This window comes from Balaenoptera physalus (genome assembly GCF_965194825.1).
Source record: "Balaenoptera physalus genome assembly, chromosome: 4".
NCBI lineage: Eukaryota > Metazoa > Chordata > Mammalia > Artiodactyla > Balaenopteridae > Balaenoptera > Balaenoptera physalus.
This window is the reverse complement of record NC_138891.1, coordinates 80,619,956-80,632,257: the sequence shown is the minus strand read 5'-3', so window position 1 is coordinate 80,632,257 and position 12,302 is coordinate 80,619,956. Positions and strand designations below refer to the sequence as shown.

At 35.4% G+C, this 12,302-nt stretch overlaps 1 protein-coding gene across 13 annotated transcripts in view; it reads left to right on the top strand.

Moving 5' to 3' along the window:
* Nucleotides 1-12,302, top strand: part of CFAP91 (cilia and flagella associated protein 91) — a 147,105-nt gene that overhangs the window by 33,490 nt on the left and 101,313 nt on the right. For all 13 annotated transcript variants that reach the window (XR_014263002.1, XR_014263003.1, XR_014263004.1 and 10 more), the window contains one exon: nt 5,397-5,578. Coding sequence is in view for 7 of the 13 variants with exons in the window: in XM_082460042.1 (XP_082316168.1) it covers nt 5,397-5,578 (182 nt within the window). In the remaining 6 variants the exon portion in view is untranslated. The remainder of the gene's footprint in view (nt 1-5,396; nt 5,579-12,302) is intronic.

The following is a 12,302-nucleotide window of genomic DNA, read 5'->3' as shown; positions in this document are numbered from 1 at the left end:
GCAATTTGCCAAAACTCACACAAGAAGAAATAGAAAATCTGAAAAGGCCTATATTATTATTAACAAATTTTTGAATCAGTAATTAATAACTTTCTAAAACATAAAGCACCAGGCCCAGATGGGTCTGCTGGTGAATTCTACCAAACATTTAAGGAAGAAGTTATACCATTCTCTGCAGTCTCTTTCAGATAATAGAAGCTAACTCATTCTTTGAGGCCAGCATTACTCTAATACTAAAACCAGGCAAAGACATTAAAAGAAAACTACAAACCAACATCTCTCATGAATGTAGGCATGAAAATCCTCAACAAAATATTAGCAAATCAAATCCAACAATGTATAAAAAGAGTTATACACCACAACCAAGTGGGATTTATCCCAGGCATGCAAGGTTGATTCTGCATTTGAAAATCAGTTAATATAATGCATCACATCAACAGGCTGAAAAAGAAAAATCACATGATCATATTACTAGAGGCCAGAAAAAGTATTTGACATTATCCAATACTCATTCATGATTAAAACTCTCAGTAAACTTGGATTAGAGAGGATTAGAGAGGAATTACACAACTTTATAAAGACTGTGTACCAAAAACTTACATCATACTTAATGGTGAGAAACTCAAAGCTTTTCCACTAAGATCAGGAAAAAGGCAAGGATGTCCCCTCTCGTCACTCCCTTTCAACATCATACTGGAAGTCGTAGCTAATTCAATAAGACAAGAAGAAGAAATAAAAGGTATACAGTTTGGAAAGGAAGAAATAAAACTGTCTTTTAGCAGGTGACATATTCATCTATGTAGAAAATATGAAAGAATTTACCGAAAAAAAAAAAAAACCCTCCTGGAACTAATAAGTGATTATAGCAAGGTTGTAGGATATAAGGTTAGTATACAAAAGTCAGCTGCTTTCCTATATACCTATATAGAACAAGTGGAATTTGAAATATAAAACACAGTGCCATTTACATTAGCATCAAAAAATGAAATACTTGAGTATAAATTTAATAAAATATACACAAGATCTACTTGAGGAAAACTACAAAACTTTGATGAAAGAAATCAAAGAACAACTAAATAACTGGAGAAATATTCCATGTTCATGGATAGGAAAACTCAATAGTGTCAATATGTCAGTTCTTCCCAATTTGATTTATAGAGTCCATGTAATCTCAATCAAAATCCCTGCAAGTTATTTTGTGGATATTGACAAAGTGATTCTAAAGTTTATATGAAGAGGCAAAACACTCAGAATAAGCAGCACAATATAGAAGGAGAAGAACAAAGTTGGAGGACTGACATGACCTGACTTCAAGACCTACTGTAGAACTTTTATAATCATGAAAGTGTGATATTGTGGAAAGAACAGACAAATAGATGAATGAAATAGAATAGAGAGCCCAGAAACAGACCCACATAAATATAATCAACTAATCTTCGACAAAAAGAACACACAATACAATGGAGCAAAGACAGTCTTTTTAAACAAATGATGCTGGAACAACTGGACATCTACGTGCAAAAAAATGAATTTAGGCACAAGCCTTACACCCTTCACAAAATTAACTCAAAATGATCACAGACCTAAATGTAGAATACAAAAATATAAAACTCTTAAAAGATTAATAGGAAAAAAAACCTAGATGATCTTGGGTATGGTGATGACTTTTTAGATACAACACCAAAGTCATGATCCATTAAAGAAATAATGGAGAATCTGGACTTCATTGAAATTTAAAACTTCTGCTCTACAGAAGACAATGTCAGTAGAATGAGAAGACAAGTCACAGACCAGGAGAAAATATTTGCAAAAGACATATCTGATAAAGGACTGTTATCCAAAATAATCAAAGAAGTCTAAAACTCAACAGTAAGAAAACAAAAAACCTGATTTTAAAAAAGGTCAAAGACCTTAACAAATACCTCACAAAGAAGATATACAGATGGCAAATAAGGATATGAAAAGATGCTCCACATCATGTCATCAGGGAAATGCAAATTAAAACAATATACCGCTATACACCTGTTAGAATGGGCAAAATCTGGAACACTAACACCACCAAATGTGGAGCAGCAGGAACTTTCATTTTTGGTGGGAATGCAAAATGCTATAGCCACTTCAGAAGACAGTTTGGCAGTTTCTTACAAGACTAAACATACTCTTACCATATGATTTGGCAATCCTGCTCCTTGGTATTTACCCAAAGAGGTTGAAAACTTATCTCTACAGAAAAACCCGCTCACAGATGTTTATAGCGGTTTTATTCATAATTGCCAAAACTTGGAAGTAACCAAGATGTCCTTCAGTAGGTGAATGGATAAATAAACTATGGTACATTGAGACAATATAATATTATTCAGCACTAAAAAGAATTGAGCTATCAAGTCATGAAAAGACATGGAAGAATCTTAAATGCATATAGTTAAGAGAAGGAAGCCAATCTGAAAAGGTTACATACTGTATGATTCCAACTATATGACATTCTGGAAAAGGCAAAACTATGGAGATTGTAAAAAGATCATTGGTTGCCAGAGGGTTGGGGGGAATGGGGAAAGGATGAATAGGAGCACAGAGGATTTTAAGGGTAGGGGAAATACTCTGTATGTTACTATAATGATGGATACACGTTATTATACATGTATACATAGACATGTAAGGATTTGTCCATACGCATATAATGTACAACACCAAGAGTGAACCTTAAAGTAAACTGTGGGCTTTGGGTGACTGTGAAGTATCAATGGAGGTTCATCAATTGTAACAAAGCTACCACTCTGGTGAGTCATGTTGATAATGTGTCGGGCTATGCATGTGTGGGGCAGGGGGTATATGGGAAGTTTCTGTTCCTTCTTTTCAATTTTGCTATGAACCTAAGATTGCTCTAAAAAATTGCCTTTAAAAAATTCAGACATTCAATAGAGTTCATAATAACAAAACAAGATTTACTAGCTTTGTGAAGCTCCTCTTTGTGTGCAGTTCACTTGGGGCTGGAAGGGAAAATCTAGAAGACTGTGGGTGTGGCAGACAGTACATGTTCCTGGTAGTGGCCCGTAGTAGAGGAGGAGGGGCCTGGATGGAGGGAATAGAGCAGCAGTGGCTGCTGTAAAAGCCAGACTAAGTAAGGCTGAGGATGGGATCCAGGACAAGGCAGGGCTCAAGCCAAGTAGGAAGCAGATATGGAGTCTTTCTGGCATTGGGTCCCGATCGAGGTTGGGCAGAGGTGGGAAAGAGATTTTTGCTCTTTCTTATTCACATTTTACTCTCCTCTAAAACCAACTGAAATGGAGAGAAAAAGAATAGGTTGGAGAAAAATAACAAGTCGGTTGGGAAAGAAACTGTACTATTGAGTTGCATAGGACTTTTTGTCAAAGTAGCATTCCTCCTTTGCGTCCTATCCTCAGACCCACATAGAAGGGTCCCAAGTCAGCAGAAAGCTTAGTCAGAAGGATTCCTCAGGCTTTACCATAATCCTAGCACATTTTATCAGATGGGTCAAATGTGAAATTATTTAATTTAGAAAACAGTAATTCTCTTGATTCAACTTATGGTGTTATAATATTCACATGATCTGTGGTGATAAAGCTAATTTGAAGTTATTTCCTCAAGTAGAATTTTTATAGTAGCATACTTTCTGCTGAAAACTTAAGAAACTATCTGTCTACATGTGTTAGAAATTAATAGCAACTGCTGAAAAATGATTTCAATGCCTGTTAGAATTCAGCATTAAAAACAATTTAAAGTACTGTTCCATCACAGGTCGAAATGTCAAATAGACACTTCTTTCTAATGGGCTTGAAATGCATTTTTCTTTGAGCTAAGCTGTACATGCTGTGCTCATGTATAAGCACCTCCCCTTGCCTTTGACTTTTTCATAATGGAAATCTCTCTCTTTTTTTCCATTATTTATTGTTTGTGTAATTTAACCAATTCTTCAAAATGATTTATTTTAAATGGAAATGGTTATTTTTTTTTTCTTATTTTATAAGTAGTATATATACAGGTTTAAAAAAAAGTTAGAAAATTCGGAAGACTATAAACATGAAAAAAATTCTCTCTATAACCCTACTATCCAGAAATAATTGCTTTCATTATTGTGTATCCATCTAGGCATTTTTATGTGCCTAATAACACAGTCTTTAAAAACATAAAAATGTACTCCTAATGTACATACTGCTTTACAGTGTTATTTCTTCTACTTTACTTTGGATCATAGACATTTTTGTTTGTTCATAAATATACATTACATTGTAAGTTTTAATAGCTGGATAAATTCCATTATGTATGTGCCATTTTTTAAAAAACAATTTTTCTACTGATGGTGATTAAGTTTGTAACTTTTTTTTTGAAAGAGTCACATGAGTAGATTGGGAAGGGTTTCCGTGAAGTGTTGTTTAGTCGAAAAAGCAAGATGCAAAAATGTATTTATAGTATGATTTCATGTTAGTCAAATGATAAAATAACACTATATTTGTGTATATTTGTGTCAGTGTAGAAAATAAGTGTGCAAAAAAATATGGAAGATATAATTCAAGGATACAACTGAGATACATACCCTAGATATTGGGTATATAGAGAAGGTACTGCTACAGGTGGATAAGGAAGAAAAAGGGATTGAGGGACGCAAACTCAAAAGCACAAGAAAACTGCACTGAAACATTAAACCATATGTGCTGTCATACTTATTGTTTAAGAAATTATGTGTAAGGGTGGGCATATGTTTAAGTGAATTAAAGAGGTTTTTTGTATTTAAAAATAGACAGAATGAAAAAAACAAAGGTGAAAATAATGGGTCCAAGGTTGATGCCTAATGACTCCAGGTATAACCATTTTTTAAAAATAAAATTGGCCATTAAAAAAAGTTTTTTACTCTAATAAATGAGACTTTGTAAACATGTTTGCATATATCTTTGCACACTCATTGAATTATTTCCTACAATAAATTCCTAGGAGTACGATTGCTGGGGCAAAAGGGTATTTTAAGGGTTTGATATATATTGATAAGTTACCTGTTAGTTAGGTTGTACCTATTTGTATTTCCATCAACAGTTTATGAGAATGTCTGTTTCTTCACAACTTCATTGATGCTAGGTACTTTCAAACTTTTAAATCATTGCTTATGCTATATAATAAAATAGCATCTTGCTGTTTTAATTTACTTTTCTTAGATTACTAGTTATGTTCATTATCTTTTCATATGATTGTTAGAAGTTTTACTTTTTGTTTTCTGGACTGTCCTTTACCCATTTCTCTGTGGCTATTTAACTGTCTTATTGATTCACAAGGGCATTTTATATAGAAAGACTGTTTAACTCTTTATCATATATGTTTCAAAACCTATTGATAGGTATAAAGTGATTGTATCAGGTTTTAATTTTTAAAATGATTTTCTCTTCTAGGGCAGAGCCATATACTTTTCCTCCTCCTTCTACTAAGTACCTCCCCATTCCTTCAAAGTATACTGTGGGCACTCAGACTGATTATCGCGATGCCGAAGTTCAAACAGACCCATATTCTCCAGAATACATAGTATGTCAGGATTCCATCCCTGAACTGCTGACCCTGGCTACTCTCACTTGGGGTGAGTTGGTAATTCTTTTGAATATTTGCAGATGACAGTCCTGATAAGCACACATGCTATTGAGTTCTTGGAAATGACACACATAGAGGCAACTGTGGTTTAAAGTATTGCTATTTAAAGCGTCTTGCTCAGTAGAGCTACTTCATAGACTCATACATTTTCTGATAGATTTGTTCAAAGGTATTTACGCCCTTTTCACTGTAAGGAGGCTTATTGTCCTTTTCCCCTGAAGCTGAAGTTATATTTCGGCTTAATTTTTTGGTTACTTTGCTGACGACTCCCCTCCCTCTTCTCACTGTTTCTCCCAGTGAATCAGTTCTTTTTCACTGAGGCATTCATACTCCTTCTTTACACATAAACCTTTCTTGAGTGTATAATACTGAATGCGTATTCCAACATATGTAATAATATTATCTTTCTTTGCTAAAATATCTTGCAATTTATCAAGGCTCTCTTATATACTTTATTTGATGATTTGGATGATTTCTTTTGATATTATCTCTGAAATTCTAATATCTTCCAGGCTCAGAAATTCACTCTCAGAGTATAGAAATTCACTCTGGTCTAGGCCCTTATTATGTGAAACTATAAAAATTAATAAGAGAAGGGACCTTTAGAAACTATTAGGCATTAGCTTATTGAACTCACTTGATTGTAGCTGGGAAGCTGAGAACCAGAGAGGCTGGCTCCTCTAAGGTCATGGAGATAGTTGGTACACTGTAATGATTTTTATTAAAATGAGATCACTTTTGTTTCCCCAATGTAATTAATTGCTGTGATCAGTTCTGCGTCACAGGCAAAGAAGATGTTCATATCTGAGTTCTAGTTTTGATTCTTGTTTCCTGGCCCACTTTATGAATACAGATTAAGCATTCTTGACACCCACACTTTAAACCAGAGGCTCTAATTTCAGCCTAGATGACAGGTTAAAAGTATGCTGAAATCTTTCCCTTTGCTCTGAGCACATAAAAAACATATTATAAAGATTAATAACCACACTTAAAAGCAAGGAAGAAAATTTCCATAGTCTAGAAGTGGAGACTTCTTCCTAAAAGAAAGAAATAGCTGGGAACCTGTGATGGTAAGCAGGGACTCTGAACGGTGGGGAGCAGATCTGAGTTACCTGCTTAAACTAAAGGAGACAGAAACTTTTCTCCTGCCCACAGATAGGACTGAAGCCCAGTGCCTGCCAGTCTAAGCCAAGTGCTCCTACCTGGGGCCCTGGGCTTTACCTCTTGGTGTGACAAGGGCTTAGCGTTGAGCTGCAGGAGGACCAGAACCAGGATATCTAAAACAAAAAATCTGGGCAGGGGCTCAGAAGTGCTTCACTTGGTAAAAGGCCTAATCTGGAGCCCTGCCACTGGCAGCTCTGGGGTTAAAGTATCAATAAAAACCTCCATGAGTTAGGCCTACCTCCTCATTGGTGAGGCTCTGGGCAGAGGTTCAAATAGAGGCCCATATACTATTGATACATGTATAGATGTTTAAAAATTATAAATCAAGCTACTATCTGTTAGATAAAATACGTTCTATATTTTTCACAAATAAATCTTTCTAAAAAGTTGAAAGGACAAACGTACATTTAAAATTCTTAGACTCTTTGGGATTGCATGCTGGAATGTGGCAGCAATGGGAGAGGCTGCCTAGTGGCCTGCCCTTTTCTCTGGCTCTGTTCCACATCACGAGGGGCCTGTCATGCATGTATATGATTGCCCCACCTTGCTTTTCCATTTTCTGTTTACACATCCTTACAAACAGCTGCCTCTTGGCTATGCCTTGGGCTTAAGGGTGAACAAACAGCAGCATATAGTCTGCCCTCAGGAGTCTGAATCCTGAGAAGAGGCCCATGTAGATTTTGGAAGTGGGCTTGGGGCCATTTATGCAAGGAATTCCAGGTTCTCTAAGAGCAGGAGTACTCCAGGTGGGCATTTTGTAGTATTATCTTTAAAGTGCTGTGGGAAAATAATCCCAAATCTAGAATTCTTATACCAGCCAAACTGTTATTCACGAGTGAAGGTGAAATAAAGACACTTTCACAGGATAGGACATTTCATAGGTCTAGCTCATAGGATATTGTAAGGATTAATTTAAATTCACTTATGTAATGTGCTTAGACCAGTGCTTAGTATGTAAATAAGCATTCTATACATGTTAGCTATTAATCCGAAAAGGAAGAACAAAAGGACATACTTCAACAAGAAGAAAAATAAGCCCAAAAGGAAGAAGCAGGGTTTAAGAACATGATGAGCAAAAAAAGAGAAAAATACGTAATTAAAAATTTAAAGTGTTGAGTTTTTAAAAATGATACTTAAAAAAAAAAATAAGAACGAAGCAAGTACTAAAACTCTAGATCAGGTTTGGCAAACCATGGTCCATAGACCAGTTTGGCCTATTGCCTTTTTTAATATGGCCTGCAAGTTAAGGATGATTTTTACATTTAGAAATGGATGAAAAAAACCTATTTTGCGACATGTGAAAATTATTTGTACTATTTTGTGACATGTGAAAATGATATGAGATTAAAATTCCAGGGGCTTCCCTGGTGGCGCGGTGGTTGAGAGTCTGCCTGCCAATGCAGGGGACACGGGTTCGAGCCTTGGTCTGGGGAGATCCCACATGCCCCGGAGCAACTAGGCCCATGAGCCACAACTACTGAGCCTGCGCGTCTGGAGCCTGTGCTCCCAACAAGAGAGGCCGCGACAGTGAGAGGCCCGCGCACCGCGATGAAGAGTGGCCCCCGCTCGCCGCAACTGGAGAAAGCCCTCGCACAGAAACGAAGACCCAACACAGCCATAAATAAATAAATAAATAAATAAATAAACCCAAAGTTAAAAAAAAAAAAAATTCCAGTGACCCTAAAATGGTTTTATTGGAATACAGCCAAACTTATTTGTTACGTAGTGTCCTTGCCTGCTTTTGCACTGCCATGCAGAATTGAGTAACTGAAAGAGACTGTGTGGCCCACAAAGCCTCATATATTTACTCACTGGCCTTTCACAGAGAAAGTTTGCTGACCTCTGCTCTAGATCAGTCCTTTTCAGACTTTAGCATGAATAAGAATCATCTGGTGAGCTTGTTAAAACACTGATTCCTGGCCCCATCCCAGAGATTCTGATTTACTAGGTCTGAGAAAGGGTGGAGAATTTGCATTTCTACCAAGCTCGCAGATGCTGCTGCTACTGCTGGTTTAAGAACCACACTGAGTACTGGAGTTAAGAAGAAATAAGAATAAAGCATGTGAAAATTCTATTTTCTTTTAGAGAGAGAGCAATATTAATTAGCTTTAGACTTTATTAGAAAACTATGAGTGGAAATTTCTAGGTTAAAAAATTTGTGTGTAACCTCTGGAAAAAAGAGAAGAAATATATCATTTCACAATTGGTAAAGGGGAAAAAGTGGAAATAACAGTAGAAATGGGGGAAAACGCAAAGAAAAAACACGATAAATAGAAAATACATAGTAAAGTGTAGGGAAAATGTTCAAATATTTTAATAATCAAAATATATAATAAAAGTGACTTAAACTTGCCTACTAAAAAATTCTTGGATTGAATTAATTAAAACCCAGCAAAAACAGCTTGCTATTTATAAAATAGCATTATAACTTTGAAAATAAAGGAGTGGAAAATATACTGAAAGCTGACGCAAAGAAAGCTGGTGTAACAATGTTAATATTAGACCAAAGTTAATCAGAAAACAGTAAAAGGGATAATGAAGAACATGAAACAGTTATAAAAGGAAAAACCCACCAGAAGTTATATCTGTTATGAATTTGAATTTACTCTGCATAGACTCAAAATATAAAGCAAAATTGATTGAATCACAAGGAAACATGGACAAATTCCTATTCACAGTGGAAGATTTTTTAATGCTCCTCTTTCAGATTAAGCTATCAAAAGTTAGGATTTAGGTGATTTGAACAAGACGATTAATGTATTTCACATAAAAGAGTTTGCATGTGGTAAGCCATGGCGAGACCTGCTGTAGATCTGATTATGCATTAAGAAACTGAATGTGGAAATAACTTGGCTGTAGTATTTCAAGGAAATAATTATGGCTCTGGGCTCCTTTGAACTGGCCGATTTCTCACTCCACATTTATAGTCATTTGATTTATGAGAAAGATGCCACTATATTCAGTGGGAAAAAGGAGGTCTTTTCAATAAATGTTGATGAAACAATTAGATATCCATGTGCAAAAGTGAACTTTGATTCTGATTTCTACCTCCAGGCAGTACTGGGAAAAACAAGCAAACAAAAAAACCCAATGTGTGTGTGTGTGTGTAAATTGATAACCTGATTCTAAAATTAGTATGGAAATGTGAAAGGGTCAAAAGTAGCCAAGGCAAATGTGAAGAAACAGAACAGTATACACTATGAGATACAAAGACTTACTTTAAAGCTGCAGTAATTACACAGTGTGGTATATTCTCAAAGGTACACAAATAGATCATTGTTACAGAATAGGGAGTCCAGAAATTAACCCACAAGTAGATATCATCTGACTTAAGACAAAGATGGTACTACAGTACACTAGAAAAAAAATGATCTTTTCAATAAATGGTGCTGAGTCAATTAGATAGTCATCTTGAAAACAGTGACTCGATTCCTAGTTCACACCATAAACTGAACCAATCCCAGATGTCTAAATGTGAAAGGTGAAACAAAAATTTAGAAGGAAACATAAGAGAATATTTTCATGATCTTGGGTAGGCACACATTTTATTAAATAGAACAAAAAATGCTAACCATAAAGGGAAAATTAAGAAATTAGATCACATTAAAATTAAGAACCTCTGTTCACCAAAATACATTAAGATAGTGAAAAGGCAAACCACATATTGGGAGAAGATATTTGCAATACCTACATATGACAGAAGACTCATATCTAGAACACATAAAGAAATCCTGCAAATCAACAAGAAAAAGACGACCCAATAGAAAAGTTAGCAAATGATGTGAGCAGTCACTTGATAAAACGGGTTTTCAAATGGCCAGTCAATATATGAAACAGTGTTCAACCTGATTAGTCATCAGGGAAATGCAAATTAAAATCTCAGTTTGATACTACAGACATACCAGAATAACTAATGTTAAAAAGATTGATATTACTAAGTGATGATAAGGATTTGAAGCAAAGAGAATTTCATATACTGCATGTATATATTGCAACCACTCTTTGGAAACTGGTAGTATCTTCTAAAGCTGACACAATACCTACAAACCAGGAACGTCATCCCTCACTATATACACAAGAAAAGTGAGTACTTAGCTCTACTATAAGAAATGCATATATAATTTTCACCAAGAGACAAGTGCAAGAATGTTCATAGCAGCACTATTCATAGTAACTCTGAACTGAAGACAACCCAGATGTCCATCAACCATAGAATGGATGAATAACCTGTAGTATGTTCACACAGTGGAATACTATATAGTAACGAGAATGAAAGTACAGCTACACATAACCACATGGGTGAATCTCACATACATATTGCTGAGCAAAAGAAGTAAGACACTAAAGAGTACCTACATTTTGATTTCATTTATATGAAGATCAAAACCTATCAGAACTAAATTAATATGTTAGGATTCAGGCTGGTGGCTATCCTTGAGGCAAGTAGAGACTGGGAGGGAGTATGATGGGCAATCTAGGGTTCTGGTAAATTCTGTTCCTTGATCTGAGTGCTGGTTATTTGGGATGTTCCTTTGTGTACCTTTCTGTGTGTATATTATACATTAGTAGAATGTTTGCATAAAAATAAGTGAAAAATAATGACACAGTAAAAGGTTGACACCGAAAGCACTAAGAAAAACATTGAGTGCTATGTGCCAAGAACTGTTCCAAGTGCTTTATGTTTTTAACTTATTTAATCTTCACAAGTTAAGTAAATAATAAATTTAAAATCAGAAACCAATGAGAAACCTTAAAAAGGCAAAAGAAATAGTCATTACGATCATAAATGTTTTGGATAAAGATTAATAATATACTGAAACTTCTTGTGGGAAACATCAAGAACAAAGACAGAAGTTGCAAATAAAGAATATTAGAATTGGAAGAGGGACATACTATAGACTAAACGATTTAGGGACTATAAGAGAACACTATGCATCACTTTTGCCCTACATTTAAAAACTAAGATTATATTAGTTTCAGGTGTACAGCATAGTGAATTTTTAACAGATTATACTCCATTTAAAGTTATTACAAAATAATGGCTGTATGTCCATGTGCTGTATCATATATCATCATTGCTTATCTATTTTATACATAGTAGTTTGTATCTCTTAATCCCGTACCCCTGTCTCGCCCTCCCACCCCTTCCCTCTCCTCATTGGTATCCACTATTTTGTTTTCTATATCTGTGAGGTTGTTTCTGTTTTGTCATATACGCTCCTTTGTTTTATTTTTTAGATTCCACATGTAAGTGATAACATACACTATGTCTTTCTCTGTCTGGCTTATTTCACTGAGGATAATATGCTCTAGGTCCATCTACGTTGTTGCAAATGGCAGAAATTTATTCCTTTTTTATGGCTGAGTAAATTCCATTGTATATATACACCACATCTTCTTAATCCATTCACCTGTTGATGGATTCTTGGGTTGCTTCCATATCTTGGCTACTGTTAAGTAATGCTGCTGTGAACATTGGGGTGCATGTATCTTTCCAAGTTAATGTTTTTGGGTTGTTTTTTTGGGGGGGGATATATACCCAGGGGTGG